At 41.3% G+C, this 27,813-nt stretch overlaps 1 protein-coding gene across 1 annotated transcript; it reads right to left on the bottom strand.

Annotated features, from left to right (window-relative positions):
- Positions 1-49: 49 nt before the first annotated feature.
- prkaa2 (protein kinase, AMP-activated, alpha 2 catalytic subunit) lies at positions 50-27,813 on the bottom strand. The gene is made up of 10 exons (XM_080006956.1): positions 27,702-27,813; positions 25,089-25,230; positions 14,114-14,207; positions 11,569-11,713; positions 6,581-6,668; positions 5,960-6,184; positions 5,414-5,576; positions 4,249-4,587; positions 3,937-4,063; positions 50-3,033 (listed from the first exon to the last, which is right to left on the bottom strand). The coding sequence occupies exons 1-10, from the start codon at positions 27,796-27,798 to the stop codon at positions 2,783-2,785; spliced, it is 1,671 nt and encodes a 556-aa protein (XP_079863082.1). The 5' UTR covers positions 27,799-27,813; the 3' UTR covers positions 50-2,782.

The raw sequence follows: 27,813 nt of genomic DNA, 5'->3' as shown, positions 1-27,813 counted from the left end.
ATCAATGGATGGAACTTGTTTTTTTTAATAAAATACGCAGACAGAAAATCTTTTGTCTGTTGATTTGCAAACAAGAAAGTGTCTCTTTCTTTATGTTTGTTTGTTTATTCAGTTTTACAATAAATAGTAATTAAAGTGCAAATCAGAACAGCAACACCATGCAGTGCATAACAAGAGAAATCCCCAAAACCTTTTCAGAAATGCACGCCCATGTGCAAATTCCATTTGCACAACATGGGACTCCTCCCGCCCAGAACACCAGACAGAAGAGGTGACGAACAACACCGCATTATATATGACCGCACATACCGTTACAGTGGGCGATATTTTGGATCTCGCCCCCACAACTGAGATACTGCGACTGTTTTTTAACTAGCAGAGGTCTGTAGTGGATGCATAACTGGCCAGTCGATGCTGTTGTGATCCGAGGCAGCGAGATGAACATGTGGGGTTTCCTCCCTGCCGCTCAGGGAAGAGGTGGAAATTTGGGATTTTGACTCAACCATGAGAAGCAAAACTTCACTTTGTAAAGCTGCAATTTTCCACCTCTGCTCTCAGGTAGAACCCACCAGAACTTCACAGAAAGATAAAGACGTTTTTTTGGCGAGGTCATCGAGTCGGAACCGCACAAAGAACACAAGATTTCAGAGTTTGGCTTTTGTCGTTGCAACAGAAGCAGTCAGCAGTTTGCTCTCGTAAGGCAGAATGATCCACCAGCTCCACATAGTAAGTTCAAACGACTACAAGTCCAACAGAACGGAGGCAGCAGGGGAGATGTCGTGGCTCCAGAACATCTCATCTCCACGCCGTGTTATACTGAGACCAAAAGGCAACAAACTCATCCCCGTCAAAACTACAACTGCAATCAGAAATAAGAAAACGCCAAACTCACAAAGAAATGCAAAATCAGAACGTCAGAGAGCGAGTTTGTTTTTCTGAGCAGCACCAGCTTCATTTTACATTCATTCATTCGTGTAAAGATTTGGGGGAAATTAAACAATCCTCGTAACGACAACACAAGCAACGCAGCGGATATTTGAAGGAACATTTAAATGTCAGTGCCATCATTGTTTTGGGCAAAAATCTAGTTATAACTTGAACGGGTCTGTGAACCGAGGAATTTGAGAAGATGACAAGAGCTCTCAAACACACAGAGCTGAGAACAATGACAAGACAAAAGCACACGCAGATAAAGTGACCCAGCTACAGACACTTGACTCATTTGAATTCATACAAACACCAGAACAACATTCTGATAAAGAAAGACTCTAAACTCAAATCGCGTCAAGACGACACGACACGTAGTACTCTGGTGCACTCAGAATGGATGCATGTATTCATGTCTTAAGGCAGCTGGAGAAAAGTTCCTGTTGCTTGTTTTAACCAACGGACACAGATACACACAAGCTAAGGTCATGTTTACCATCCCCCCCTTCGACATCACATTCTATTTGTAAATTTATATTACTGTTATATACCATACATACACACATTCCATACCTCAGTATGAGACTTCTGTGGCTTACCTCGCTATCTGACTTTGTAACACATTTTAATTCATTTATTATCTAATAACTTGCAGCAATCTGTAACAAACATCTTGAAGGCAATACTTAAGTTTTGCCACGCTTTGAAACAACCTATTACATAATGTGTGTCTTTATTTCCAAGTCTGTCTGAGCCTTACAGGGAAATGTTCCCATCTGAATAAAGGCTGGAATTTTGGTGTGTTGTTGCAGACCTGCATGAGCTTTTAAATTGCATTTGTTTAATGCAAAGGCTGAAAGTTAAGACTGTATTTTCATTTTACTACCACATGTGAGCATTTCCATTGAAATCTGGGAACTGGCGTTTTACTGTGCTCAACTAGCACACGGTAAAGAGTTTTCAAAGAATAAAAATAAAGGGAGGATATGTGCATAGTTTTAACAGTTTGCAAATGTGAGAGAGGTGTGTATCTGTGTCTTGAGGCTAAAACCAGCAGTCACACACACACTCTCCTTAGTCTACGATATTACTACGAGTCAAACTCTTTATGTCAACGCAGTGCTTAAATAAAGTAATTACTGTGCCTAAAAAACAATCTCTCGCCTAAAGTCACAACAATCTCTTAAAAATAAATATGGATCTGGTATCTAAATAATAGTAGGAACAGTTATAATAATTCTCTATGCATGTACAAACTCTTATTTGGTATGCTGTTGTTGACATCTTCAACTACATAAAGTGAGCGTAATATAAATATATATATTACATGATGACCCTTTCTTTACAAAACCATATAAAATCTGAAATAAAACTACTAATGTGACCTGGACGCTAGTGTCCAGTGTTTTGGTGACATTTCAATTGGGATTCTTAGTTTTAACCCGCACCCAAACTGATGTGACCTCTGACCTCTAGTCCAGGGTTTGCTGTCCCAGGATCAGTCTCTGCGGGTTGACCTTGACCAGTCGACTCCGTCCTTCTGGCTGTGTGTAAAAACTTTAAAACAAAACTAAAGCAAACTGATGATTCTGTCACTCTCAGAGGTTTTCTCTTTGCAGATCCACCACCAGAGGGCGACGCTGAGGGAGCGCTTTTGGTTTTCACTCGTTCACAGTTCATTTAGACTCAGATAGGGAACTAGAGGAGAGAATAGCAGCGGAAAGAGGAGAGGAAAAACAGAGAGGAAACCACATGAGACTTCAGGAAAACACCCAGATCTGCAATTATCTTGAAATCCAGCATCAGAGTACAATTTAAAGAGGGTGAGGTTCTGGGTGGGGGGGACACGGAGGCCTCAGCGAGCCAGCGTGGTGATCAGACTGGCACACATCTCAAAGAAGTCCATCGTGTGGGAGCCCTGGCGCGGCGCCAGCAGGGGCCCGCTGCCGGACAGAGACCCCGGCAGCGAGGAGCTGAGCTGGGGCAGCTCCACCGCCGGGCTGGCTGAATCCACGCTGAGCCGGGGCCGGTGCAGCCTGGCCGTGGAGCCCGAGCGCTGGGGGGTGGAGGAGCCCGACTTGAAGCCCGCTGCCTCCACAATGTCATCTGAGGAGAGGGAGAAGAGAAAAGGCGGTGTGAGATATAGGGGTGTAAGGATACACTTGGGTCACATTTCGGTAGTCACAAAAAGTTAAAATGGAGACAATTTATTACTGTAGAAGAGAGTTTCTCAACAACTGTGGCACAATATTTTTAAGTCAACTTAAAAAAAAAAAAAATTATGATGGAAATTAACTCAAAAGAGCAAGACAGCATTAATTCATAAATTCCAGTCAGGATACCAGCCAGCTCTGTGTTCATCAGAACAAGTTTCACAATTTATTTACATTTTATTTATTTTTCTCCTCCTTGTTTTCTTGGCCATATACTTATTCACTTCATTGTTAGTATTATTTTGGTTTTCATTTGTTATCGGTATTTAGGTATTTTGGGCCCAGGATCAATGTGGCTATATAACATGCTCGTTGATTGGTCTAAAGAGCAACAGGTCCATGCCCACACACACAGGAAAGGAGCCCTTCTCATGACATGCTGTCCATTTGCTCCGGGGCTCGTTCCATCAAGCCCCCTCTCAACAATAAACTTGTTTTCTACCCCGTTGTCTGTGTCTCTGTACCGGAGGTCACAGAAAACGCCACTCGGATGGTGTTTGGTAGGCAAAACTGCCACAAACTGACAAGGGCTCCTCTCCTGAGCCGGTAGTTGGGAACCTCTACACTAAAGAACATTCTGTCTGTGATGGTCGGGTCCATTTCCCACTTTCATCGCCCCATCAGTGGAATAACTGGACATTCTGGTCAAAGACACACTTTCTCTTGTACACAGTGAAACGCTGGAGGAGAGGGAGACGCACCGTTGCGCCAACTATTTTAAATTCCACTGCTCTGCAATGCAGAAAGTAGATTGTGCCTCCAGAGCCGGTGGCTCTAGTGTTGTGTGAATATTTACCGTCGATGCTCTTGAAGTCCAGCAAATAGGATCTGTTGTCCACCTGGTAGAGCTGCAAACTCATCTTCACCAAGTTCCCCGTCACCGGGTTCTTCCTGCAGACACGCAGGTGGTACGGGTTCACCACCTAAAAACACAGAACACACGTCCATTCAGACAGAACAGGGAACCTGCAGGTTTCAGCTTCAGGCAAAGGGATCCCTGCATAGGTCACGTCCTCTGATGGCAATAATTAATTCAGTTCATTTCCGCAATATTCACGAGAGCTTGCAATAAAATAAAAAAAAAACATAGATTTCCCAAACTGCATACCTTCCAGTGGAAGTTAAGCTGTTTCATGGCGCGGTACACCTCGGCCATGATGTCGTAGGGCCGGCTCTGGCTGCGGATTCCCAGGTGCCACTTGGCTTTCTTCACCGCCAGCGGTTTGGGCCGTGTGGTGTTGAGGGCGTCCAGCGGGCAGCGCGCCTTGGGGCTGTCGGCCAGCAGGGGGGGCATGCGCTCCGGGTGGGGCTTGACCCCGGGGGGCAACAGCATGCCCTCCTCCATGAAGGAGCCCTGCGGCGGGCTGGACGCCAGGTAGAACTCGTTGGCCTGCGTCATGATGCGCCGGTTGTCGATGATCAGGTGGTAGGCCACTGCCAGCTGGTCCTGCAGGGAGGAAATAACATTTTGGACAACAGAAAGTACTTTTTACCCTTAGGGGGGGGAAAAAGCTCTCTTTCTAACATCTTCTCTGTAAATCTATAACCCTTCCACCTTCCCCTCTCTCTCTCACCATTAAAACCACCACTAATAACCACTAATATTGTGTAGCAGCAGCTCTGACCCGTAGAGGCATGGTCCTGCCCCAAAACGTTAGCAACATATCCTTTAAGTCCTGTAAGTTGATCGGGCTCGTCATCAGAATTCAGTGTTTAAAATTCAAAAGCAAATAATAAATAATAAATTTCACTGTCTTCGGTTTTATTTGAGAACAATTGTATTTCCACTTTTTGTATTATTTTTACATGTGTTTTACCATCTAAAGTATATTTTCACTCATGTTTGTTTTAACCATTACTCTTACTGATTTTTGGTGAAGCACATTGTGGCAGATCCGCCTATCACATGGCACCCAAGTGGCGTTTTCAGGGCCCTCCGACACAGACAATGTAGTAGAAGAACACCAGTTTATAGGAGCGAGCGGGTTGGGTGGAAAAACGCCCCGGAGCAGTTAGACAGCATGTCATGACCAGGGCTCTTCTCCTGTGTGCGTTGGGATAGGAGTTCCACCTGTTGCTTATTGATTACGCTAACGTGCAACAGGTGTACAGCCACACTGATGCTGGCCCAAATCACCTAGACCCAGGACAGGTGTGGCTTCTCAAACCACACCAACCCCACACCACACACTTTAACTTAGGAAAATTAAGTGATAAACTTCAGCTATGAATTAAGTCTGGTATAATTCAGTAAAATAATTTAGTTTCTGTACCTGTGGGTCTCCACTGTACAGGCTGGTCATCACCTCCGACTCGGTGCACTCGAACTTGTCGCACACCTCCTTGACGGCCTCCTCGTCCAGCACTGTGGTGTCGTAGGACTGGTCCTCGGGGAAGAGGTAGCCGGGCAGGTCCTGCTTGAACCACTCGTGTTCTCTGAAGAAAAAACACATAACGTGCAGCCTCAGTCCTCACTCACACCATCAGCAAAACACACTTTGCTGGAGAAAGATCTTCCCATTTGTAAATCTCTTTGGACAAAATGGAAAAGATTTATGTCATAAAAAATGACAATGACATAGCGGTAGGTTTCTCAATAATTAAGGGCTCAGCAGATTGTGCTATGAACAGTTATGAATGATGGAAACCAAGATAATAAGACATTAAAAAGACCCTGTAAGACATTGAAAAGCGGTGAACTTTATTAAACACAACGCGTAGCTTCATGGAGACCCTGTGCTCTGGTGTGTTCTGTTTGAGCCATTGAATGCAGAGCAAAGCCCTGCAGAGCTGCTCTCGGTGAGGGGTGCTCTGCGTACCGGATGTCCTTAATGGTCGCTCTCTTCAGAGGGTCGACCTGCATCATCAGCATCAGGAGCGACGCCACGGAGCGCGTCAGGTATTCTGGGATGTAGAAGACACCGCCGCGGATTTTCTTGAACAGCGTGGGGACGTGCTCGTCGTCAAAGGGCAGCGTTCCACAGAGAAGAGCGTAGAGGATCACACCACAGCTCCAGATGTCCACCTCCGGTCCTGCATACAGCCTGGGTGGAGGATGGTGGGGGGTATAAATGGTACAGCACAACATGTATGTGGCAGAATATCGATTTGGGAATCAGTTTCACTGGTAGACAACAAATTATGATATATAAAAAAATTAATAAAAGGGCATCCATTTTGATTTTCTTTTTTTACATATAACTCAACGTTCATGTTGAGAGTTGTACATGCAAACGAAGACGAACAAGCAGTGAAAGGGGCAGCAGCGCTAGTGAGAGTGACAGTGTGAGGTGGTCGTGGCTAGGATTTAAAATGTTGGAAAACAATTCCTTGCAGACCACGGTGGGTGAGTATATAATAATCCAAGCACATGTACTGTACATATTTACATGTTCAGTGCTCCAAGCCTTTATCATTACTTTGCAGTCACACACACACACCTTCCTGAGATGACCTCTGGAGCAGCGTAGTTGGGGGATCCGCAGCTCGTCCTCAGGAACTCTCCGTCTGACATCATGTTGGACAGACCTGTGGACAAATCAGAGGACATGGACACAAACTCCTTCCTGGGATTGGTTTGGCAATACCAAAAAAAAGTAAAAGCCTCCTTCCTCTTTTGGATATACCCGGATGTTGGGGGGGGAAAACATTAGTTGGGAAACATTAGTTTCAAATGGAATTCTGGGACTTGTACCGCCGCACCACCCTGACCTCGCTTCGTAGCCTCCATTTGTCACTCCTTCCGTCCTGCCTTCTTTCACTCCTTCTGTCCTCCCTTCTCTCTATCCTTCCTTCCCTATCTGGTGAGACGGAGCTTCAAGGTTCCTCGGAAGCGTCGACAGAAGGCCGGTCTGTTGCTAGGAGCCTCCCCAGCCCAGCCCCCACGAGGTGGAGGCCAAAGAGAATCCAGATGGTGAGGAACCCTCTACAGCCATTCTATCGTAATTGGGAACATTTTAGTTTCCGAGTGAATGGAAGCAACAATGGTTGGAGACGAATGGATGCGACTCAGACCATGTGTCAAGAGGACGTTAAAGGGAACCTATTATGCTCCTTTTCAGGTCTCTGAGGTCTCCAAAACATGTCTTTCAAGTTATTTGCTGAAAATACCACTGCTGTTTCAGTGTGTGTCACTTTAAATGAAAATGCTGCCGGTCCCCACTCCCACTCCAGAACGGTTTGCCCCAGTTCTGAGAGCCCTTCACTGATTTCACCCTATCATTCCACCAAAATCTGTTTCTGCACAAATTTGAGGCGAGAAATTAGCAACCCAGTTGTTGAATCTTTACTCATATTAACAACATCTACAAGGCCTCATTTAAAAGTTTGTTCCGACTTTCGTAAGGGACCGCACAGGGACACCTGTTGCATTTTTTGGTTATATCCAGGAAACGTTGAAAGATAAAATAAATACATCTACAATAAAAACACACTGACCGGATACCTTTGTTTTGGTTTGTATTTTTTAGTAATTACATTTCCCTCTTCTGCTGCAGTTGTTACGGACAGTTGGTATTAATTCCTCTTTCTTTTAAAACATTAAAACATTTTGTGCTGGTCTCTGCAGCCAACAACAGAGCAGTTCCCATGTTTTTTTTTTAATTTATCAAACATTCAAGAACATACAATAACTCAAAGAGAATACATACACATAATACAATATAAACTAAATATAAAACTACATAAAGAAATATATAAAAACAGTTATTTATTAGTCACAAGGCAAACAAAAAAAAACAAAACAGAGGAGCAAGGACTTCAAGGCATGAATCAAAAACAACAAGAAACAAGATATCCCCACAAATCTGTCTTGCTATTTTACTAAAGTAATTTAAGTGAGGAGAAAAATAACTTGAAATCATTTATCAACCAAACAAAGGAGGGCCTGGGATTTCTCCACTTGCTACATGGGTTTTATTTTCCATAATAATTGTGAAAATAACTAAGTTAGCTTTAGAGACATATAGGGAGTGACATCGATGAAATAATTTGGAAATGTCTTCTGCTTTAGATAAAATAAATAACAAAAATAGTAAGGTCTTTGGCTAGCCAATGACTAAGATTTATTCATATCAGTCAAGCAGTTGACAAATTTACACGCCGTCAATGCATTTCCTCAGCATTTGAACGTATAAATGCTCCCTTTGCTTTTTCCAAATACATAGTCTAGTTGGAATTGAAGGCTGTTTAATTTACCATGTTCTTCCAATGATAATTCAGCTTTACAACATAATTTGTTGATATCATTAGTAATGCCTTATTGTTTCTGTTTTTTAAGTTTAGAAGAATATTTTCTCATCTTAATTGCAACCTGTCAAACGTTAAATTTGAACGACTCCCATTTACTCAAAACCCACATTGCCAATTCAACAATTTCTTCAATCAATTTGACTTTTTGCAAAAGTACATATTCTAAAAGGTTATTATTGAATTTGCATATAGGATTATGGATAGACTGAAACCTACACAATGAAAAGGACAACGAAATTACACAAAGGTCTCTTAGATGATTTACTAAATTTACTTAATGCTGAGATTAAGCAATGGTGTATCCTTGAGCACTGGCCGTTATAAGATAAATTAAACTAGGTATATTGTGTAGTAATGGGATTTTTCATTTGCCAATAAGTTCAAGTGATTATTTGTCACATACAATAATCAGTCAAACTTGCTTTTGTGACCAATTCAATTATAGTTGCATAGTTATGTCACTGTCCCCTCGATGGAAGTCTGTCTAACCAGAGATCAGTTATGTGACTTTCCATTCCTCTAACAGTTTACACAAAGATGAGAAGAATTTTTTGTTCTTAGCTTTTTGGTTATAACCATAAACGCATAACAAAATATAGTTTACACCGTTCATTTCCGACGCCAATGACCATTCGTATCACTTCTGTGGTTAATTACATTGCCAGGGAACCTGTTAAACTAGATCATTACGCCAGCCGAGTGCGGTGTTCCATGACGAAAGAAAATAGAGATCCCCAATGCCGTTTCCAGAATTGAGTGTCTGCCTCAACTGAATGCGTCTCTTGCAAGAAAACACAATTGGCCTTTTGCTCCTTACGAAAAGAAAAGTTGCCTTACGTTCACATTATTTTACAACCCCCTAGTATTAAAGATACAAAAGACATTTAACTAGTAAATAACCATTAAGGAATGCGCAAGATTCTGCGCATTCGATGACATGCAGGAATGAGTAACATAGTCCTGGTCATACTTGTTTAGTAGGGGTGTGATGATTACATTTAAATATATACTTTTTTTTTTCCCCCCCAGCACTGGCGGCTATGCTATTGTTTGACTATTCGAGTCTTGATTTGTAAAGAAAAACACTTGTTTTTCAAAATGTTATTTTTATTTGAATAATAACAATTATAACCAATAACAAAAATATGAGAATTTTTAAACAACACAGTTAAACAGTTAAGAGCTTTATCAAAACTAGACTTTGGAATAATAAACAGTAAGCTAGATATTACACTACTTTTAAGTTACTCACCAAAATAAGCGCATAAAAAAAAAAACCCTGGTGGAAAAAAGGCAAATTACTACCTGTGTCTTGTCTTCTACATGTACTAAAAACACCTTCGGCTCGGTCGTCAACTCGCACATTGTGCGTAGGCGCGTCCGCCCTATGGGAGCGGTCGAGAACCGCTGGTGGGCAGGTGCAGTGTGCGTTGAGGGATGCGGTGCAGCAGACCCCGCCGCAGAGCCGACCGCAGTTCTCCCAACTCCCAACCGGGTGAGCCGCAGTCGACAGCCCCCAGCGCACGCTGCATTTGTTTACTGGCGGCTCTTCACCACCCCAATAGGGCAACCATGTCGGACGATATCACTCAAAAGATACAGAGGGTGAAACGTGAACCTGATTGTAGTTTCCCAGTTTGAAATTCAAAATGGTACTCCCATTTAGATCGATTTTCGATTTCAAATCTCTCCTTCTGTCTCGTTTAGGCTACTGTCAATATACCAGGAATGGGCATTGAGCGTGGTTCTATATCAATAAATTCACATTTTATCATGCATGGGATTGGCACAGGATAAAAAAAAAGCAGGAAAATATGCAGAGCGAGCAGTGTTTGAATAAAGGAGTACATACAATTTATTGTCTAGAATACATCTCTACTTTGATAAAGAATTTATATATTACTGTCTGATAGTATCCGATATTTCCTTATATGTTTTTGCTTTGTTTTGATATTCGCTGTGGTCATATCAAATTATTCGATTTTACATAACAAAATAATTATAATATTAAAATAAATATCATTTAGATAATAGGAATTCAATACATTTTATTTAAAAAAAATCTAAATGGGTTTAAATATTTCAAAAATTAAAACAAACAAATCACATATTTTTCAGATAAATTAGTGGGCTGACGAGCTAGCATTAGTTTTGGCATGGGCTTCCTATAGGCTCCCTATGGGCTGGACGGCTAGGACAGCTAACAGAGCTAGCGATGGACACCAGGCCAGGGAACTGCCACAAGTTGTGGGGCAGGAAAACAACTATGCTGCGACACCACAAACCCGCACTTTGCGACGAAAGCACTGCACGCAGCCCCCCGACACGGAGAAGCAGAGACAGTGTGTCCTGTTGCACGTGAGCAGCGTTAGCCAGGGCCCTAGCGCAACAAGCGTGTTTCAACATGGCGTTTTCAGGGGGATATTCATCAGACGATGGTATTGAATTACAACATATATTATTTCCGATATCTGATCCAGTCGTTTCTGCCAATATCAGACTCGATACTGAATGTCGGATTGGTACACACACACACACACACACACAACCCCCCCCAGCCCCCCCAATATTCCAATTCATTTGACATTAATTTAATTTTAAGTGATTTGTGTTGTGTTGTTTAAAAATAACCCCCCCCCCCCAAAAAAAATTTGAAGTTTAAATAAATGGTAACACAAGAGTAGCAGTACGTCAGTAGTAGAGTATTTAATTTTGTCACAACTTAGGTTGCCATGGGTTATTCTTTCACTTATCCTGTTTATCTCTCCTGTCATGACATCATAGTTTTATGACGACATGTTGGTCTACCGTGTTCCCGCCACCTGGATTCACCCTTTGTCTGCCCCTTTTAGATTGTTGGCCTTACGGACTGATTTTGTGGTTTGACCTCCTCACCTGTCTTCTGCCTGAGTCCCATTAAAGAACTGTTACGTCTACTTGATTGTGTTTGTGGTCGTGCTGTTGGGTTCAGTTCGGTCTCAGCCGTTACAAATTTAGGAAGAAAATTGTTACATAGATTCACAAGTATAGCTATTACATTTTGCTAAATCAATTCAGAAACTTTAACAATAGAACTGAATTGTATCAGAGTACCCTACTGTTCAATACAGCTCAACAATATAATATAGTAAGCCCTCTCATGTTTCCTCCTTCTGAGCTTCCACTGGGGTCTCCTTACCGAAGTCGGCGATCTTGGCATTCTTGCTGGCGTCCAGCAGGACGTTCTCTGGCTTCAGGTCTCGGTGGACCACCATGTGGCGGTGACAGTAGTCCACCGCTGAGATGATCTGCTGGAAGAGACGCCGAGCCTCGCTGTCCTCCACCTGACGGAGGGAGGGAGAAACCGACAATCAGTAACGGGCGGGAAAAAAAGCAACTGGAATTATATAGGAGAGGGAATGGAAAGATTTTGGGTGTTCACACATAAAAATGCCCAAAATATCCACATCCATACACAAGATAATAATTGCGTCGTGGAAGGTGATCAACTCCTACACTGTTGAGGGGAATACATCTAGGATAAAATATATCAATAAAAACCCACAAAAAAAACCAAACAGTTATTATTGGTTATGTTTGGGGAAACGGGGACGCACAGCGGAGCAAACAGTGAAGCAGGGATCGCGGCGTTACGTGCCAGGGAGGGGCAAAGTGACTGTTGGGTGTTTTTCTTCCCTCACCAGTGGACACCGGTGGTGCAGCCAATCGTTTTCTTGTTGTTTTTCTTTTTTTTAATAAAAAAATGAGGACAGCAGGAAAAGGCAAAAATCCAGATACAATGGGAGGGTTTACAGCTACGCATTTCTTACACAGAACTTGGCACTGAGGAAAACGTGAAGCGATCTGGTTGTCTTTGCGACAATGGGCAAACAACATCATCACTTGGAAATGCTAGGGGGGAAAGTTGAAAAGTTGTCTATTGCCCTTGGTCTCATGCAGTCATATGCAGTTTTTATATGCAAGAGTATTTTCCGCTCTTCATGACAAATCCAACATTTTATCATGAGAGTTACGTTGGGAGAAGGATGCTGAGGATGGAGCTGCCAGGCAAGAGGAAAAGAGGAAGGCCAAAGAGAAGGTTTATGGATGTGGTGAGGGAGGACATGCAGGCGTTAGTGGTAAGAGAGGATGATGCGCAGAACAGAAGGTATTGGAGGCAGATGATCCACTGTAGCAGCCCCTAACGGGAGCAGCCCAAAGAAAAAGAAGAATAATAAATATCTCTGCAGGCACCAATACATAGGGTCCAGTTTATTTGTTTTCGGTACGTGTTACAATTTTGGGGTTTTTGTGAAATGCACCAATTTAATGAACATACAAACATCATGTTAGTTACGTTTGTGTACTTCCATGAACAAACTTTCATGACATTACGTATGACGCATTCCCATTTCAACCAGACATCAACTATTGATTTTCATTTCTAAAGGGACATCATTTGTGCCATATGAGATAGGTCAGTTCTAAATAGCTGAGCTAACAGTCCTAATTTTGTTCGTAAGTTGTAAAGTACAGTCATTTGGAAATTTGGACAAGAAATGACAAGACAAGTCATCTGGAACAATTACAAAAACATCTTTTGTAATTACTTTTCATAACAATAAATAGATTTCATTTTAGAAATATATAAATACATGTTATTTGTAATTATGACTTTATTGTATTTTTTCAGTTAATAATCTACAATTGAAAATTTCTGTTTAAGAGATTACTTGTAATGCAAGCAAGATTTATGGAACTTTAACATTAATTTGTCATTAGGATTATTATGGAAGATTGTCATACTAGAAACACTTTCCACCTTTTCAATAAAGTTTGTTAAGCTGAGGTGTCGGAAAATGTTTATAGATTATGTTTATTCAAAAAAGTATCAGTGACGATAGGTGACTGTGTCTCGTATACGTCAATTATGACGTATTCATGTCGATTTACGATCGCAGTTGAATTTACATAATTTATTTGTAAACTTTTTTTTTTTTTGTTTTACTTGGAATACATTTTCAATAAGTTACGTTTCCATTAAATACGAAAAACGTTATGGTTTTTCTGTGAGTAATTACCATTGCACGGCTTCTATTTTTCCAACGCCTGCTGGATCTTGAACACATCACTCTGTCCCACATTCCAGTGGATTCGACTCAATGCAGTGACTACTTTTTATTGTATTTGTCATTAATACGGCTAATCTACCAGGCAAGAAGCTGTATAAATACACGTAAATCAATATAAAGCTAACGTCGGAACAAGTACAGAGTGACTGGGTCTACACTGGACACGGTCCGAATGGACATTCTTAATCGGAATCTCTACATTTAAAGTAAAGAGTATGATGACATCTTTCTGTTAATCTCATCTCATTCATTTTGTTTATTAATAGTGGCGTGTGAGTTAAGCAAGACCAGCTGAATATTTCAGGTCACAGTTGTTTGATTTTTCCGCTAATATCTGAAGTTTTGGATTTCAAAATTCAGAGACGTTTTCCCGGAAACAATAACAATAGCAGCCAGTATAATAACAACAATAATTCTTACTATTATTATTATAATTACTATAGGTAACAGGAATCAAAATACTTTTGTTTTTAAATTGGTCCTTAAAGATTCTATCCAAATTTTTTTACAGTTTGATTATTTCGGTCATGCAGCAGAGCGGCGGGCAGTTCTGGAAAACGGGTCAGCCAAGTCCTGAAAAACATCTCAGAGTCCACAGATCCGATGTCTTACCCGTCCGTGTTTGCAGATGTAGTCGAACAGTTCTCCTCCGGACACATATTCCATCACCATGAAGAAATCTGTGGGCGTGCTTATCACCTGGTACCTAACAGAGACACACAACACAGTATGGTATGTGATAGTGGCATACATCATATTCACTTGTTTTCTACATGGATTTCTCTATCAGGGTAATTCTGCAAATACACAACATTTGGCGTCCAGAGTGTAGATAGCAGGGAAAGAATTATATTGCAAATTTGTGTTCTATATATGTTATGTTCCCCCTAAAACTCAGATTAGAATCCTTGGAACAGCGCTTTAAAACAGATTTGTTGTCAATTTTTTTACAGAGTCAAAATCCATAGAAAACTTTACTGTTAGCATGCATGATATCTGATTTATTTCACTAAGTATAGCAGTTCAATCACAATAGCAAAAATGCTGTTTACATATATTTTGTCCAAATGAAAGTTTACTTGGTGACCATTTTATATGACATACAATGATGTGAAGAGGAAGAATGATGCAATGGTAATAACATTTTCCTGTGGAATAAAAGTGCAGCCATAATCTGATGCTATAGGATAAGATAATAAATTCCATCTTCTATCTAGACAAATAGTAATGTGGAACTAGCATGGAACTACCATCAATACAATAGCAGACCTACCAACCTTGGGAAGATATTTTGAGTACCACGACAGTGTACCAGGGAGTCTCCCTTGGTGTTGGTTACTGCAGCTAAATTACTCCATCAGTTATTCACACCATAGCCATCTCGTAGCGAGGCTAATCACATCGTATACGAAATACTACGGCTATGTAACTATATACAGTATACACATTTATCTCATTAGGATATAACCCTTGAAATGCATCATCTGATAAAGTTCCCAAACATGTTCACTAACTAGAGATGCAGTGATTGCAATTTTGTTGGCCATTTCAGATTTCTGATTTTTTTTTTTCCTGAGCTGCCAAATGTCATGTGATCTGATCACACTGAAATTGCTGATTTTGACACGGTTTACTATTGCTCGTTATTCACTATGGAACTTCTGTGTTTGTTATTGTTCCATTATTCACTATGGAACTACTGTGTTTTTTATTGTTCATTTTTCACTATGGAACAATAATGGAACACGGAACGGTCACTGATTTTGAATAAAATAAAATGTAAACGGGGAACAGTCACTGAGCTCCAATAAAATAGAATGGGACTGTCACCAAGTTTCAGTATAATGCAACCTGTAACTCTCACTGAGTGTTAGTAGGATACGAACATATAACTAACATGGAAATGTCCAGTTCAAATTAAGTGCAAACATACCTTTCTATTGTCATTCCAAAGTAAATTGCAATCATTGCAAATGTATTTCAATAATAATAATAATAATAATAATAATAATAATAGCCCTCCTTTGCTCACTGTTCAATAAACCAATTGAATAAAATGGAATGACTCATTTTACTGACTGACTCGTCAAGTACTGAGTCGAAAAAAAAAAATTAAGAGTCCAACATTTCATCGCATGCTCCAGAGCTGACGCTCCACTGTAGTGACAGTGATAGATAAATAATTGATCGAATCTTCTTTGTTTCCCTTGAAGTACCTCCAAACAGTCAACGTTTCCTTTCTTTCGCTCTCTTATTGAGCGTCAACTATGTTATATTACGTTGTAATGAGTTTGAGTATCATATCATTTTTACCAGTACAGTACATGAGCACAGTATCAGGCATGTCAATTTGACCAGCACAGAATCTGAAAATATATCTGACACTGATGGGCCGATCAATCTGAAAACCAGCCAATTCCTGTCAATGGTAGATCAGGGTGCATCTCACATCTTATATGTAAACATTACAGTCACATTTCTGTGCTTGATTATTACTCCCCCCCCCTTCCCATTTCACATCACAATGCAGCGTTACACCTCGGAGGATAATAAAGGTACCGCTGCACTGAAAGCGCTGCGTATCAGTGGATATTGAATGAGAGGAGAGGGAGGGGTTACAGAACCACAGGTCGTAGCAGCACAGCACACACACAGCACAAACACAGTAAATATGAAGAAAAAAAATCGATAAGCCACAAACAACGTGCACATACGATGTAGGTCGCCCTCTGACTGACTGGCCGCCGACTGGCCGCCGACTGGCCGCCGACCGGCCGCCGACGTGCCAACTGCAAATTTCCACGGTCGTATCTTGGAGCAGTCGGTCGCAAGTTGATACAAATTGTCGCAACTATCGCTACTCGTATCTTGGATTAGTCATAAATAGATGCAGTTGTAAGTCGAGGTACCACTGTATATACAGTATATAAAATTTGTGTCTTTTCAGGTGGGATTTCGTACCAGCGTATTTTGAAGAATTGTGTGGTTGGTACACAAAATGTGTGCAGATGGCAGGTCTGCAATTGTCGTGTCCTCAAGTAATAAGGTTTGCTCATATAAAAGCTCAGTTTGATAAAAAACAAAAACACTGATGGTTATTGAGGCCACATTTAACTGATGGAAGAAAACAGTCTGACAGGCAATCCACCTCAGCTTTAGGGTAAGAAGTAAGAACTTTTTCCATTTTAGGGCGGGAGACCAAAAAACAGGTATCGGGGCACAAAGACACAGTGAGTGAGGCCAAGTTCATTGCTGCCGAGAGCCTGAAGCATTAGGACTGAGCTTACATAAGAATCCATCATCACAATAATCATGGGAAGTGTACATACAGTAACACACAGGATCTAATGTTAAATCCCTTATGCTGATAATTATGGGTTTACACACAGAATCCCAGTCCATCCAAACAACTTCACACACTGTCCCTATGGTGAAGGAGAACCGCCATAAAGAATCTCTATATGGTTTAGTTGGTACCAAGCTGCCACATACATACCAGCATTCCAAATTCTAACAAAAGTCACAGTTGGTTTGGCTTCAAATCATCCAACCCCATCTCTGTATACTTTAACCTCCTCCATTACATCCTACAAAGAAACTGTTAACTCAAAGAAATACATGTCCTTCCTGTACAAAGCAAATTGCTCCATTTTGTTATCTGACAGAACACAAATTAGCACTTGCTTTCAACTGCACCTGCCACTTGAAAAACTAGGTTTTAAGGCCAAGTATAGCCACCTTGGGCTAGATGTAGCCTCCAACCTCCATATACATTGCTTGTATATTCAAAATTTTAAAGAATCCAGGCCTGTAACACTGAGCTCCACAGAAACTTAAAGATTAAAATTCTAGTTTTTCCTCAATAAAACCCCCTGAACTAGCTCAGATCTCATTATCAGAGATTTGCAGTCACCTCTTCTCAAAATCAATAAATGAGACTACAAAATTGTGTTTAATTAAGAGGATCACATTGCGGTAAATACTACTGATAAACAATGACAAGGAAAACGCAATGAAAATATTATGTATAGTTTCATAAATGACTATAAATGATTGCATGCATGTCGTCCCTGGGGGCAGGATTCTCAAAGGCTGCACAGAAAAAATGCAAGTGAAATCCGCCAAGTGGTTTCAGCCGAGACTAAAGAAAGTTCACTGTGTACCCCACACAAATCTTCTATCTCATCTCCCGTGGGGACAGACACTCAAGCACTTCTCTCCAACAAACACAGATCTATCTATCCATCTCTCACTCCCTCTTCCCCCTGAGGAAACACAAGCAATGAGAGCATTAGAGTGAAATGGAGAGGATATTCCACCTCACTGAGTGGCTGCTTTTCACCTCCAGCCTCCTGTCTGAGCTTTACAGGAGGGTGATTTGTGGACCTTGACATTCCAAATTAAATCTAGCCTGCGGATTTGGTATGTTTTGAGATGCCGGTGGTATTGTGCTTTTACAATGAATTACAAATTTCTTAAAATTATTACATTAAAAAAAAAAGTAAAAAAGAAGGTTATGCCAAACTAATGAAATCATAAAGACATGCTTTCTATTGGTGTAAAACCCTAAGATTTGCATTTTGTGTGTAGCGGACAGTCCTCTCGTAATACTGGTTTTCATTCGGCCCCTCTCGGACATTCCAGGTCTGTGGATTGATGCAGGAGGTAAGAAGTAAAAAGACTCGAGAACAAAAGACGTTAGAACCACCGGACATGTCCCAGAACATCGTCCCAGAACAATGTCATTTATTGACAGTACCCATATTTCCTCATATAGTGGCCGTCTGGGTGCCGTGCTCCTCAAAATAAATACATCTTAAATAAACTGGCATTAGTTTTTTGTTAGGAGACATGGGAACGGCCGTAAAGCACAGTGGACAAGAGATTGCTCTCTCTCTCTCCATTACACAATCCACTGTCCTCATCCAAGGAACATCCCTTGGTTTAAAATTGTATGGTTTGTATCATACAAGTAGAAACTAACGAAAATAGATCTAAAATAAAAACACATTAAACCCAGAACACAGGAACCGTACGGGATGCGTGGTGCGCGGCACAGCGCTGGAGGAGAAAGAAAACCCGCACAATGATTCAGATTCAGCCTTGATTACCGGGTTTTATTTGAGGAGATATGGTATCTACGAAACATGCTTCCAATGTTACGGCTCCGGTAGCAAAAACAAGCTTGTTGACCCGGGAAAAGGAGGAGGTTGAATGACCCGGAAAAGGAGGTTGAAGTCCCCTGCCATGACGCAACGACATGTGGCCCAATCGCGACAAGGGGAGATCTCAGAACGAGAGAAAGACGAAAGACAAAGTTGGCCTCTGGGGCTTGCGCAGAGAACACAGCAAGAGCCCAGATCACCGCATCAATTTCTTCTTAACTTGCTCTGAAGATGTACTTTTAGTCAAAAACTTCTACTTATTTTTAAGTGTAACTCCACCTTAATAACCCTTATCTCCCACTTTCAAGGAGAGGGGATAAGAACACAGTTTTATTGCTGCGAGTCTCCACAACACACAAGGCTCTTTTGTGGAGGATCGTCGGATCTGCATAGTTGCTTCACACCTGCAACGTAAAAACAAACACCACCACAGCACAATGCATAAATGAACAAAGGACAATTTCACACACTTTGTAAACACCCATTGTCCCCCTCTCTCTATCACATCTTGGTATCAGCCTTATCTGAAATATTCCAGACGCGCCATAAATTCAATCTACATTCCTTGAGTAACTTCTCCACAGTGCATCTTGGCTTAAGAATGAAAGTTGTATCAATGAGTTCATTAAATCACCCAGTAAAGAAAGTAACCGTGATATGCAAATAAATGTATTCAAACTGACAAAATTCCAACCGCTCTGATCTGGTTAGATCATATTTGTTTCCCAGCAACCCGATTTCTGAAGTTAATAATAACTTTGCACCTATAATAACCGCATGTGCCTTAAAAGATGACCCTCCTGCCAGGCGGGACAAAGGGACCTTCAAAGACACCGTTGTCCGTGTATGTGCACAATCTGGTTGAGCCTGGAAGAATTCGATTTTTGGATCTGCATGTTTCAAAAATAACAAATGTGAAGAACATAACACTCACTAATGTATGGCCCACTGTATTATAAAAGCTCTGTTGGTCTAATTACAGTTCCAGACTAACTGGAGGTTTCCAACTCAGTTTCTGTTTACGCTCTCCTGCCAAATATCTGTTTTCCAGCAGATCTCAACAAAGTTAAGCTTCGTCGTCAAATGCTGCTTTATAGTTCTGTGTTCAATAGTGGCCGTAGGTCTCTACGTCACCGGCGTAGCGCGCAGAGACCACCGCTGTAGCTTACTTCTCGCTACGTATTTCCATTTATTCCCCCAACACTGAAAAATGGAGCACATGGAAGAGAGATTGGCTGAAGAGGCTCAAAAATATGTCAAATTATACGACAAATCTTCTAATTACAAAGACCAACAAATGACACTCAATTTGTGCCGTGAAATATCCACATCGGATGTGACACCATGGAACATATCCATTTTTATGAGGTCCGTGCTAAAATAGACTTGACACTGCCATCTAAATACAAGCACTGGCGTAGACACCCACGGCGTACCTACAGTGGCTATTTGACGCAGAACTATAAATTACTTAAGGCGGAGACATGGTTCAGCGTTAACTACACCGGTATTCCTTCTACGTGTCTACAGCGGTGGTGAGCTAGCTATCTTTAGTTCTGTGCTAACTGCAGACACTGCTGCTGGCAGTGCCGCCCTCTTTTACGATTATTGCACACATTACTATTGTACATCTTGTTTTTCCCAAATTTCACCGCCCTACTCATTCCAGTTTTTGAGCCACACATGAATTGTAATGTTTATATAATAAAAAAATAAAAACAGACCGATCCCAATAGATTTGCCATAATTCACATTCTGTAATGTCCAACCAAAAGTTTCCGCAGTATACCGCGTTCCAAATTATGAAAATTATATTTTTCTCAGATTTTCCTAAATAGTCGATGCAAATGACAGTCAGTATAATTTTCAAGTCAACAACCGTTAGGTTATAATTTGAATGTTATTGAACAAACCTCCCAGTGATAACAGTATTTTTTTCAAAAATAAAAAACTCAAAATGCACTGTTCCAAATTATTATGCACAACAGAGTTTCAAAACATTTTATAGGTTGTAAAGAACTGAAAATGGTCATTTGTTGAATTTGCAGCATTAGGAGGTAATATTTACTGAAATCAAAAGCTATTTCAATCAAAAACATCTCAACAGGCCAAGTTACATGTCAACATAGGACCCTTCTTGGATATCACCTTCACAATTCTTGCATCCATTGCACTTGAGAGATTTTGGAGAGTTTCTGCTTGAATTTCTTTGCAGGAAGTCAGAATAGCCTCCCAGAGCTGCTGTTTTGATGCAAACTGCCTCCCACCCTCATAGATCTTTTGCTTGAGGATGCTCCAAAGGTTCTCAATTGGGTGAGGTCAGGGCAGGATGGGGGCCACACCATGAGTTTCTCTCCTTTTATGCCCATAGCAGCCAATGACACAGAGGTATTCTTTGCAGCATGAGATGGTGCATTGTCATGCATGAAGATGATTTTACTACGGAAGGCACGCTTCTTCTTTTTGTACCATGGAAGAAAGTGGTCAGTCAGAGACTCTATATACTTTGCCGAGGTCATTTTCACTTCACTTCACTTCACGTCATTTTCAGGGACCCTAAAGGGGCCTACCAGCTCTCTCCCCATGATTCTGGCCCAAAACATGACTCCACCACCTCCTTGCTGACGTCTCAGCCTTGTTGGGACATGGTGGCCATCCACCAACCATCCACTACTCCATCCATCTGGACCATCCAGGGTTGCACGGCACTCATCAGTAAAGAAGACAGTTTGAAAATGAGTCTTCATGTATTTCTGGGCCCACTGCAACCGTTTCTGCTTGTGAGCATTGGTTAGGGGGGGGGCCCAATCGTAGGTTTATGCACAACTGCAAGCCTCTGGAGGATCCTACACCTTGAGGTTCGCAGGACTCCAGAGGCACCAGCAGCTTCAAATACCTGTTTGCTGCTTTGTAACGGCATTTTAGCAGCTGCTCTCTTAATCCCATGAATTTGTCTGGCAGAAACCTTCCTCATTATGCCTTTATCTGCACAAACCTGTCTGTGCTCTGAATTAGCCACAAATCTCTTCACAGTAAAATGATCACGCTTAAGTTTTCATGAAATATCTAATGTTTTCACACCTTGTCCGAGGCATTGCACTATTTGACGCTTTTTGGCAGCAGAGAGATGCTTTTTCTTGCCCATATTGCTTGAAACCTGTGGCCTGTTTAGTAATGTGGAACCTCCTTCTTAAGTAGTTTTCCTTTAATTGGGCTCACCTGGCAAAGTTATTATCACAGGGGTCTGAGATTGATTTCAGTGACCCAAAGAGCCCTGAGACACAATACCATCCATGGGTTTAAATGAAAAACAAAAAATGTAATGTTTGACACTTAAATCCAATTTGCATAATAATTTGTAACGTGGTATATTTCCATTTAGATCAGTTCTCTATATCTGTATTAAGAGTAATGTTCGTGTTATTTAAAAAAATGGTTTGAATTTTATAATTTTATGAAGTCGAATGCGTTAATGTGGAGGAAATTACGTGACGAAAATACGTAAGGAGCCCAAAGCAAGTGGGGCAATCCCAGCACTGATTGCTGCGTCGCCCTGTGCGTAGTTTGATTTTTGGAGAGGCGTTTTATGCGGTTTCAAGACAGAGCGCATCTATAAAGTAGGGCTGAACAATTAATCAAATTCAAAACAACATGGCAAATTAACAGAATTCAATTTTCAAATTTAATTTTTTTTAATTGCAAAAAATGCGATAGGAAAAAACTTTTTATTTATCTATTTTTCCCCAATCTAAACAATAGGACTGTCCAGGGCCAGCTCTTCCTATAGTCAAGATAGGAGGCTGCTTAGCACGGAATCCTGGGAGGGAGGGCGGGAAGGCGCAGAGAGAGAGCAATAGGTGCGCAAAATGCGCCTGTCTCCCTCTTCCATGGTACCGACGATGCACGCACCAGCGATAGGGTGCTACGATCGGCGCACCAGAACAGCGTGATTTTATTTTACGTCTCCTAATGGAATGAAACGAGTGCGTATGGAACGGAACCGTGCGTAATGGGGACACTTTCTGAACTGAGCCTCTTCCAGAATAATGCGTCTTTTTTATGAGCATAAAGCTGTCCCTGAGCACGCAGAGTGGCGCGCCATGTATGTGGACATATGGCAACATTTTTATAATAAATTATAGATTTCTGTTGAAACGCTGCATACTTTCAAATGTTAATTTTCAGATTTGAACAATTACAAGGCTACAAGTTAAATCAATGAGTCAATATTCTACTCAGAAGGTTTTTCTTTTAACAATACAATAGTTAAATAAAGATGTTATTCATATAATTTCATGCATCTCATTTCATCATAAAACTTAGGCCTCGCCTATAGGAAAGAGCAGTTTATATGTTACTGTTACTGAATACAATGTGTTGGATACTATAGAATGATTTGTTGCTTGTGTCTAGTGAATAATAGAGAAAATAAGGAACTGTAAAAAAATTGCATTGTAAAACGCAATATTGGTCAAAAAATAAATCTGAAATCGTTCAGCCCTACTATAAAGATGTATTTCCTGGTAGTGATCAATGATCTGTTATCTGAGTGACCAATGGAGAATCACCTTGTTTCCATTGCCAATTCGTGTTGCACGGTATACCGATACTAGAAAGGTATCTTGCCCTGCCGTTAAAAACGTTACTATACTCCATTTTATTAGTACCGGTACTTTAAGGATGCCAGTGTTTTTATAAGAAGAGTCAATGTGTGACAATGTGTCGATTAGGGCTATAGGAACAAAGTTTAAATAGAACTTGAATATTAAAAAATTAATATTATTCCAATTATGAAATGTCCGTATGATTATCTATACCTTGGTATCTTCTCAGTATCAACATTGAGATATTTAGGCAAGTATTGTATCAAAGTCATAATTTTGGTATCGTGACAACACTACTTGCAATAGAAGCCCTTCTTTTATTATTAATTGTATTATTTATATTTAATTATATTATACAAGTTATAACCTGGGGCTGCAACTTTATCACCGTATCCCAACTGTGCCACGCAACACCACCACGTCCAAATCCTCCATCTGCTTCCTTGCTACAAGCACCAAACAGCCTCCATGAATTTAACAAATAGAAAAAAAAATAGGAAGAAGAAAACGGCATTTACCGGCTGCATAAACTCTGGCAGCCGCAGCAGACGTGCAGTGTACTGTATTTAAAATCCGGCTGAAATTCCGTCGCAGAGGACGGCAAAAAATTAAAGTACTTGAACTCCGCACAGCAAATGCTGTGTACTGTTGCCCGTGTTCTCTGCTGGTCTACAGTCGTGCCGTCGTCCACTAACATGACTTCCAGTTTGCTGTCTCCCATGTTCCACGTGAATGCAGCATTAGTCTTTACCACATTGATCAGTGTCACAAAACGCGATGCTGCATGTAATTTTACAGCACTTTAAAGGCTCTAGAGTCCTGCTTGTCACATTCCAGACCAGGCGTGTTTATCTTGGGTGTTTGTGCATGAAAGCATAATTAAGGATTGTTCTGCTTTGAGTTCACAGCTTTTTATGTGATTAGATTGAGAAGCAAAATAACCATTAGTGAAGCAGCCTGTGTGGCTCTGTTTACCAGCAGAGCTCAGGCCTGAGAGGCAACATGTCTGCCATAGCAGTCACAGCTAAAAATAACACCAAGACTGTTGACAGAGAAAGAGAGAGAGAAAGAGAAAGTGAGAGAGAGAACGTTCCCCTGATAAGGGGAAACAGTACTGTGTTATCTAAAGTGAGAGGTGTAGACACAAGTTAGAAAGGTGTAGAATCAAAAAGGAAAGGTATAGAAGCAAGAGAGAAAGAAAAAAGAAAGAAGTAAAAACTCCAGTCACGCGGCGGTGCAGAAGGATGGTTTCAAGAGGGAGCGGCTTCAAACTCCTTTACTGGACATTTCTAATAGATTCCCTGATCCAACTCTGGGTTAAGCAGCCCATGTTTGCCCCCTGGGAGGCCTCACTGAGCATGCTCAGTAGGAGCCAGCCATAGAAAACAAACCCAGGGAAAAGGGAGCAGAGCGTTACCACAGCCATGACTGCTGTGAAAGTTAGGGAATACTGTATTTCCTCAAATATAAACCGGTACTCAAATAAAAACCGGGCCTCTAATAAATGCCGGGGGCGCGATCAAAACAAACAAATAAAGACCTTCCTCAAAAACAGGCTATCAACAACCATGCTATTTTCAACACTTTGTTGTTCTTGATTACTTACTTATATACACAAATTTTGATTTTCTTATACAATTTGTCACACATATTTCTATAAATTGTGTATGATTGGAAAAAAATATCAAACTAACAAACATTGAAATAAAGTTTTGAATTATGTTTTTATATCAGAAATTACGTTTAAATATCAAAGATGATTTAAAGTTTGTTGTTTTCCCCCTCTGATGTGTCTGCGTGGCATCTGGGCCCACTCACAGTTTGATGATGTGCGGGTGTCTGAACAGCTTGAGGTTCTGGATTTCTCTCTTGATCTTCCCCACGACATCCAGGCTGCGGATCTTCTGTCGGTTCAGGATCTTCACCGCCACTTTGTGACCCGTGAGCTGGTGCTCCCCAACTGCAAAGGAAACAAGAGCATGAAGCCCCAGACCACGAAGGAACCCAACTCTCAGAGAGAGAAGGGTTTACAGGAAAACCACTCTGCTGGCGATACTGTGACGTACAGTCCGTTCCACTACTACTGGACGTAAAAGAAAACTGTTTTTTGGGGGAATTATTATTATTTTTTTACCTAAACCTTATTTTTCCAACTGCCCCGTTGTTCTACATATTACAGTTCAGTGCGTGGCAGTTGGTTGAAGCTATTCTCTCAATACCGAATAAATTTAAAACATTCTGATGCCACACTCGCTTTGAGTCCCAATGTTAAAGATATACATTTTCCTTTAAGTGCAAGTTGTTTTTGATAAAATATAGGATGTAAATCATTCATGCATGCAGATAAAGAGAAAAATTGCTATTTTTTAAAAAGGCTGAGAGAACTAGGGCCAAGCATTTTGTTGCATTTTGAATGTACAGGGTACTGTGTTCTTTTATGATTCAGAGCTAATGTGTTTTTTCAGTTGAAAAGTGATTTAGTAGTACAGGTACTCCTCACTTAACGACGAGTACCGTTCCTAGGACCAGGTCGTTAAGCGAATTGGTCGATAAGCGAGGACCCGTCTAAATTCACGGTGCGGGGGCGCGGCTATTGCGAACACTAGTGAAGTGAATACTGACAGACTGGGGGAACAAGACAGACTGAGAACGGTGATGAGATGCTTGACGCTGAGACGCCGCGGTATTGTACGTAGTGTACAATAGAGACTGGTCACAGAGCTGGTCGTAAGTCCGAACGGTCGTTAAACAGGTAGGTCGTTAAGTGAGGAGTACCTGTACTGTAACTACTAACTTCATCCTTCATTCAACTTAGTATCCCCACTTCCCTGCATGTTCACAGTAACACTACTCTTACCGATACTGCTTATCGATCTGGTACTTTACGGTACTCATATCGGTTCTTTTTTTTTTTTAAGAGAAAAACTAAAACCAAATAAAGAGCTGAATTAACACAGCTTTATTTTCGGCGCATTACTCATGGAGAGGAGGGGATGGGGGAGTCACAGAGAAAGCGTCCCCATTACGCACGGTTTCATTTCATACGCATTTGTTTCGTTCCATAAGCAGACGTAAAAAAAAAGTGTAGGTTTCTTTATTTTAGATGTAAAATAAAGCAGCCTACACCTGAAATAAAAACACTGTTTCGGCACGCTGATCGCGGAACACCTTATCGCTAGGGAGGGCATTGTTGGTACCGTCCGAGGGGCAGACAGGTCTATCGTTTATCTAGCCCATAGGAAGAACACACACACACACACACACACACACACACACACACACACACACACACACACACACACACACACACACACACACACACACACACACACACACACACACACACACACACGATTCGTCAGATCCATAAAGTTCTGACATCAGTTACAGCTGCATGTTCCACCATCTTAATGAGGTCCCGATTGTTGACCAATAACTTGACTGCAATGCCATCATGTGACTTGTGTGAGCTGTCACTTGCACATGCGTTGCGGCGATGATCAAAAGTACAGTTTTTAATAAGTTATTCCACAATAACGGACCGATCTGGATCAATGGAAGACAGCATGTCCGAACTGCCCCGAATACATATTTCATTCATGTTGTCTGTGAGTACAGCAGATCCATGACTTCCACAGGCTGTTGACAACAGTTTTTGTCACCACTTCCTATGTCATGCCTGTGTGTTTTCTGAGTTTGACAACAAAGTAGAGAAATGTAATGAGTATTGGTTCATTTGGTTTAGTTTAATCTGTCTGAATTCCAAGTATATTTCCATGTACCTGCAATTTGACTTTGAATTTGGTTGGTGCAGTGTTGTACACAATCAGACACATAAAAAGCTTCATGTGATTTTTATCCCTGTCATTTTATCTTGTCTTGAGCTTTTTCATATAATTTATGCTTTAATTAATCTTTTATATCGCGTTTTTATATCATGTATGTAATGCATTGTGTACAGCACTTTGAATTGCCCTTGCCCAGCTGAAAAGTGGTGCACTAATAAACTCCCCCTGCCACGAAATAAAGCGTATGGAGTTATGTAATACTGTCTCTACTGCTGTTTGTATTTCATGCAGGTTTACAGTCGGTTGACTCAAAAAGAAAACCAGACAGAAAATCCCATCGCAAGTAGAATCCGTAAATAAAAAACAAATACTGCCGTTGCGCAGTGTAACCTTGCAGCTGATAAGGAGCATACAGCCTGAGGAATGTTCCTGCCAAACAGTCAGATTCGACAAACCCGTCTACACCCGACAGACAACGCGCCGCCATTGCGGTCACCGCCGCTACGCACTTTGCGGAGCGCCCAGCGTAAGTGAAGGTGAAGCCGACTCCAGCTACCCGCCCTCCTCCATCAACAACAACAATAAACGGACGCGCCGCCGACGGTTTTTCATGCTCGACATCAGTTTAGGAATCGTACTCAACTCTTTACTTTTCCGAAGGTGCCGACCCCCAGCGTGTCCCCCAGCAGGTAGTGGCCGATCTTGACTCGGCCTTCCAGCCGCTGCTGCCGCTCGGCCATCTTCTCTGGCCTGGA

The sequence above is a fragment of the Zeus faber genome, assembly GCF_960531495.2.
Source record: "Zeus faber genome assembly, chromosome: 1".
Lineage (NCBI taxonomy): Eukaryota > Metazoa > Chordata > Actinopteri > Zeiformes > Zeidae > Zeus > Zeus faber.
This window is presented reverse-complemented; position numbering and strand designations above follow the sequence as displayed.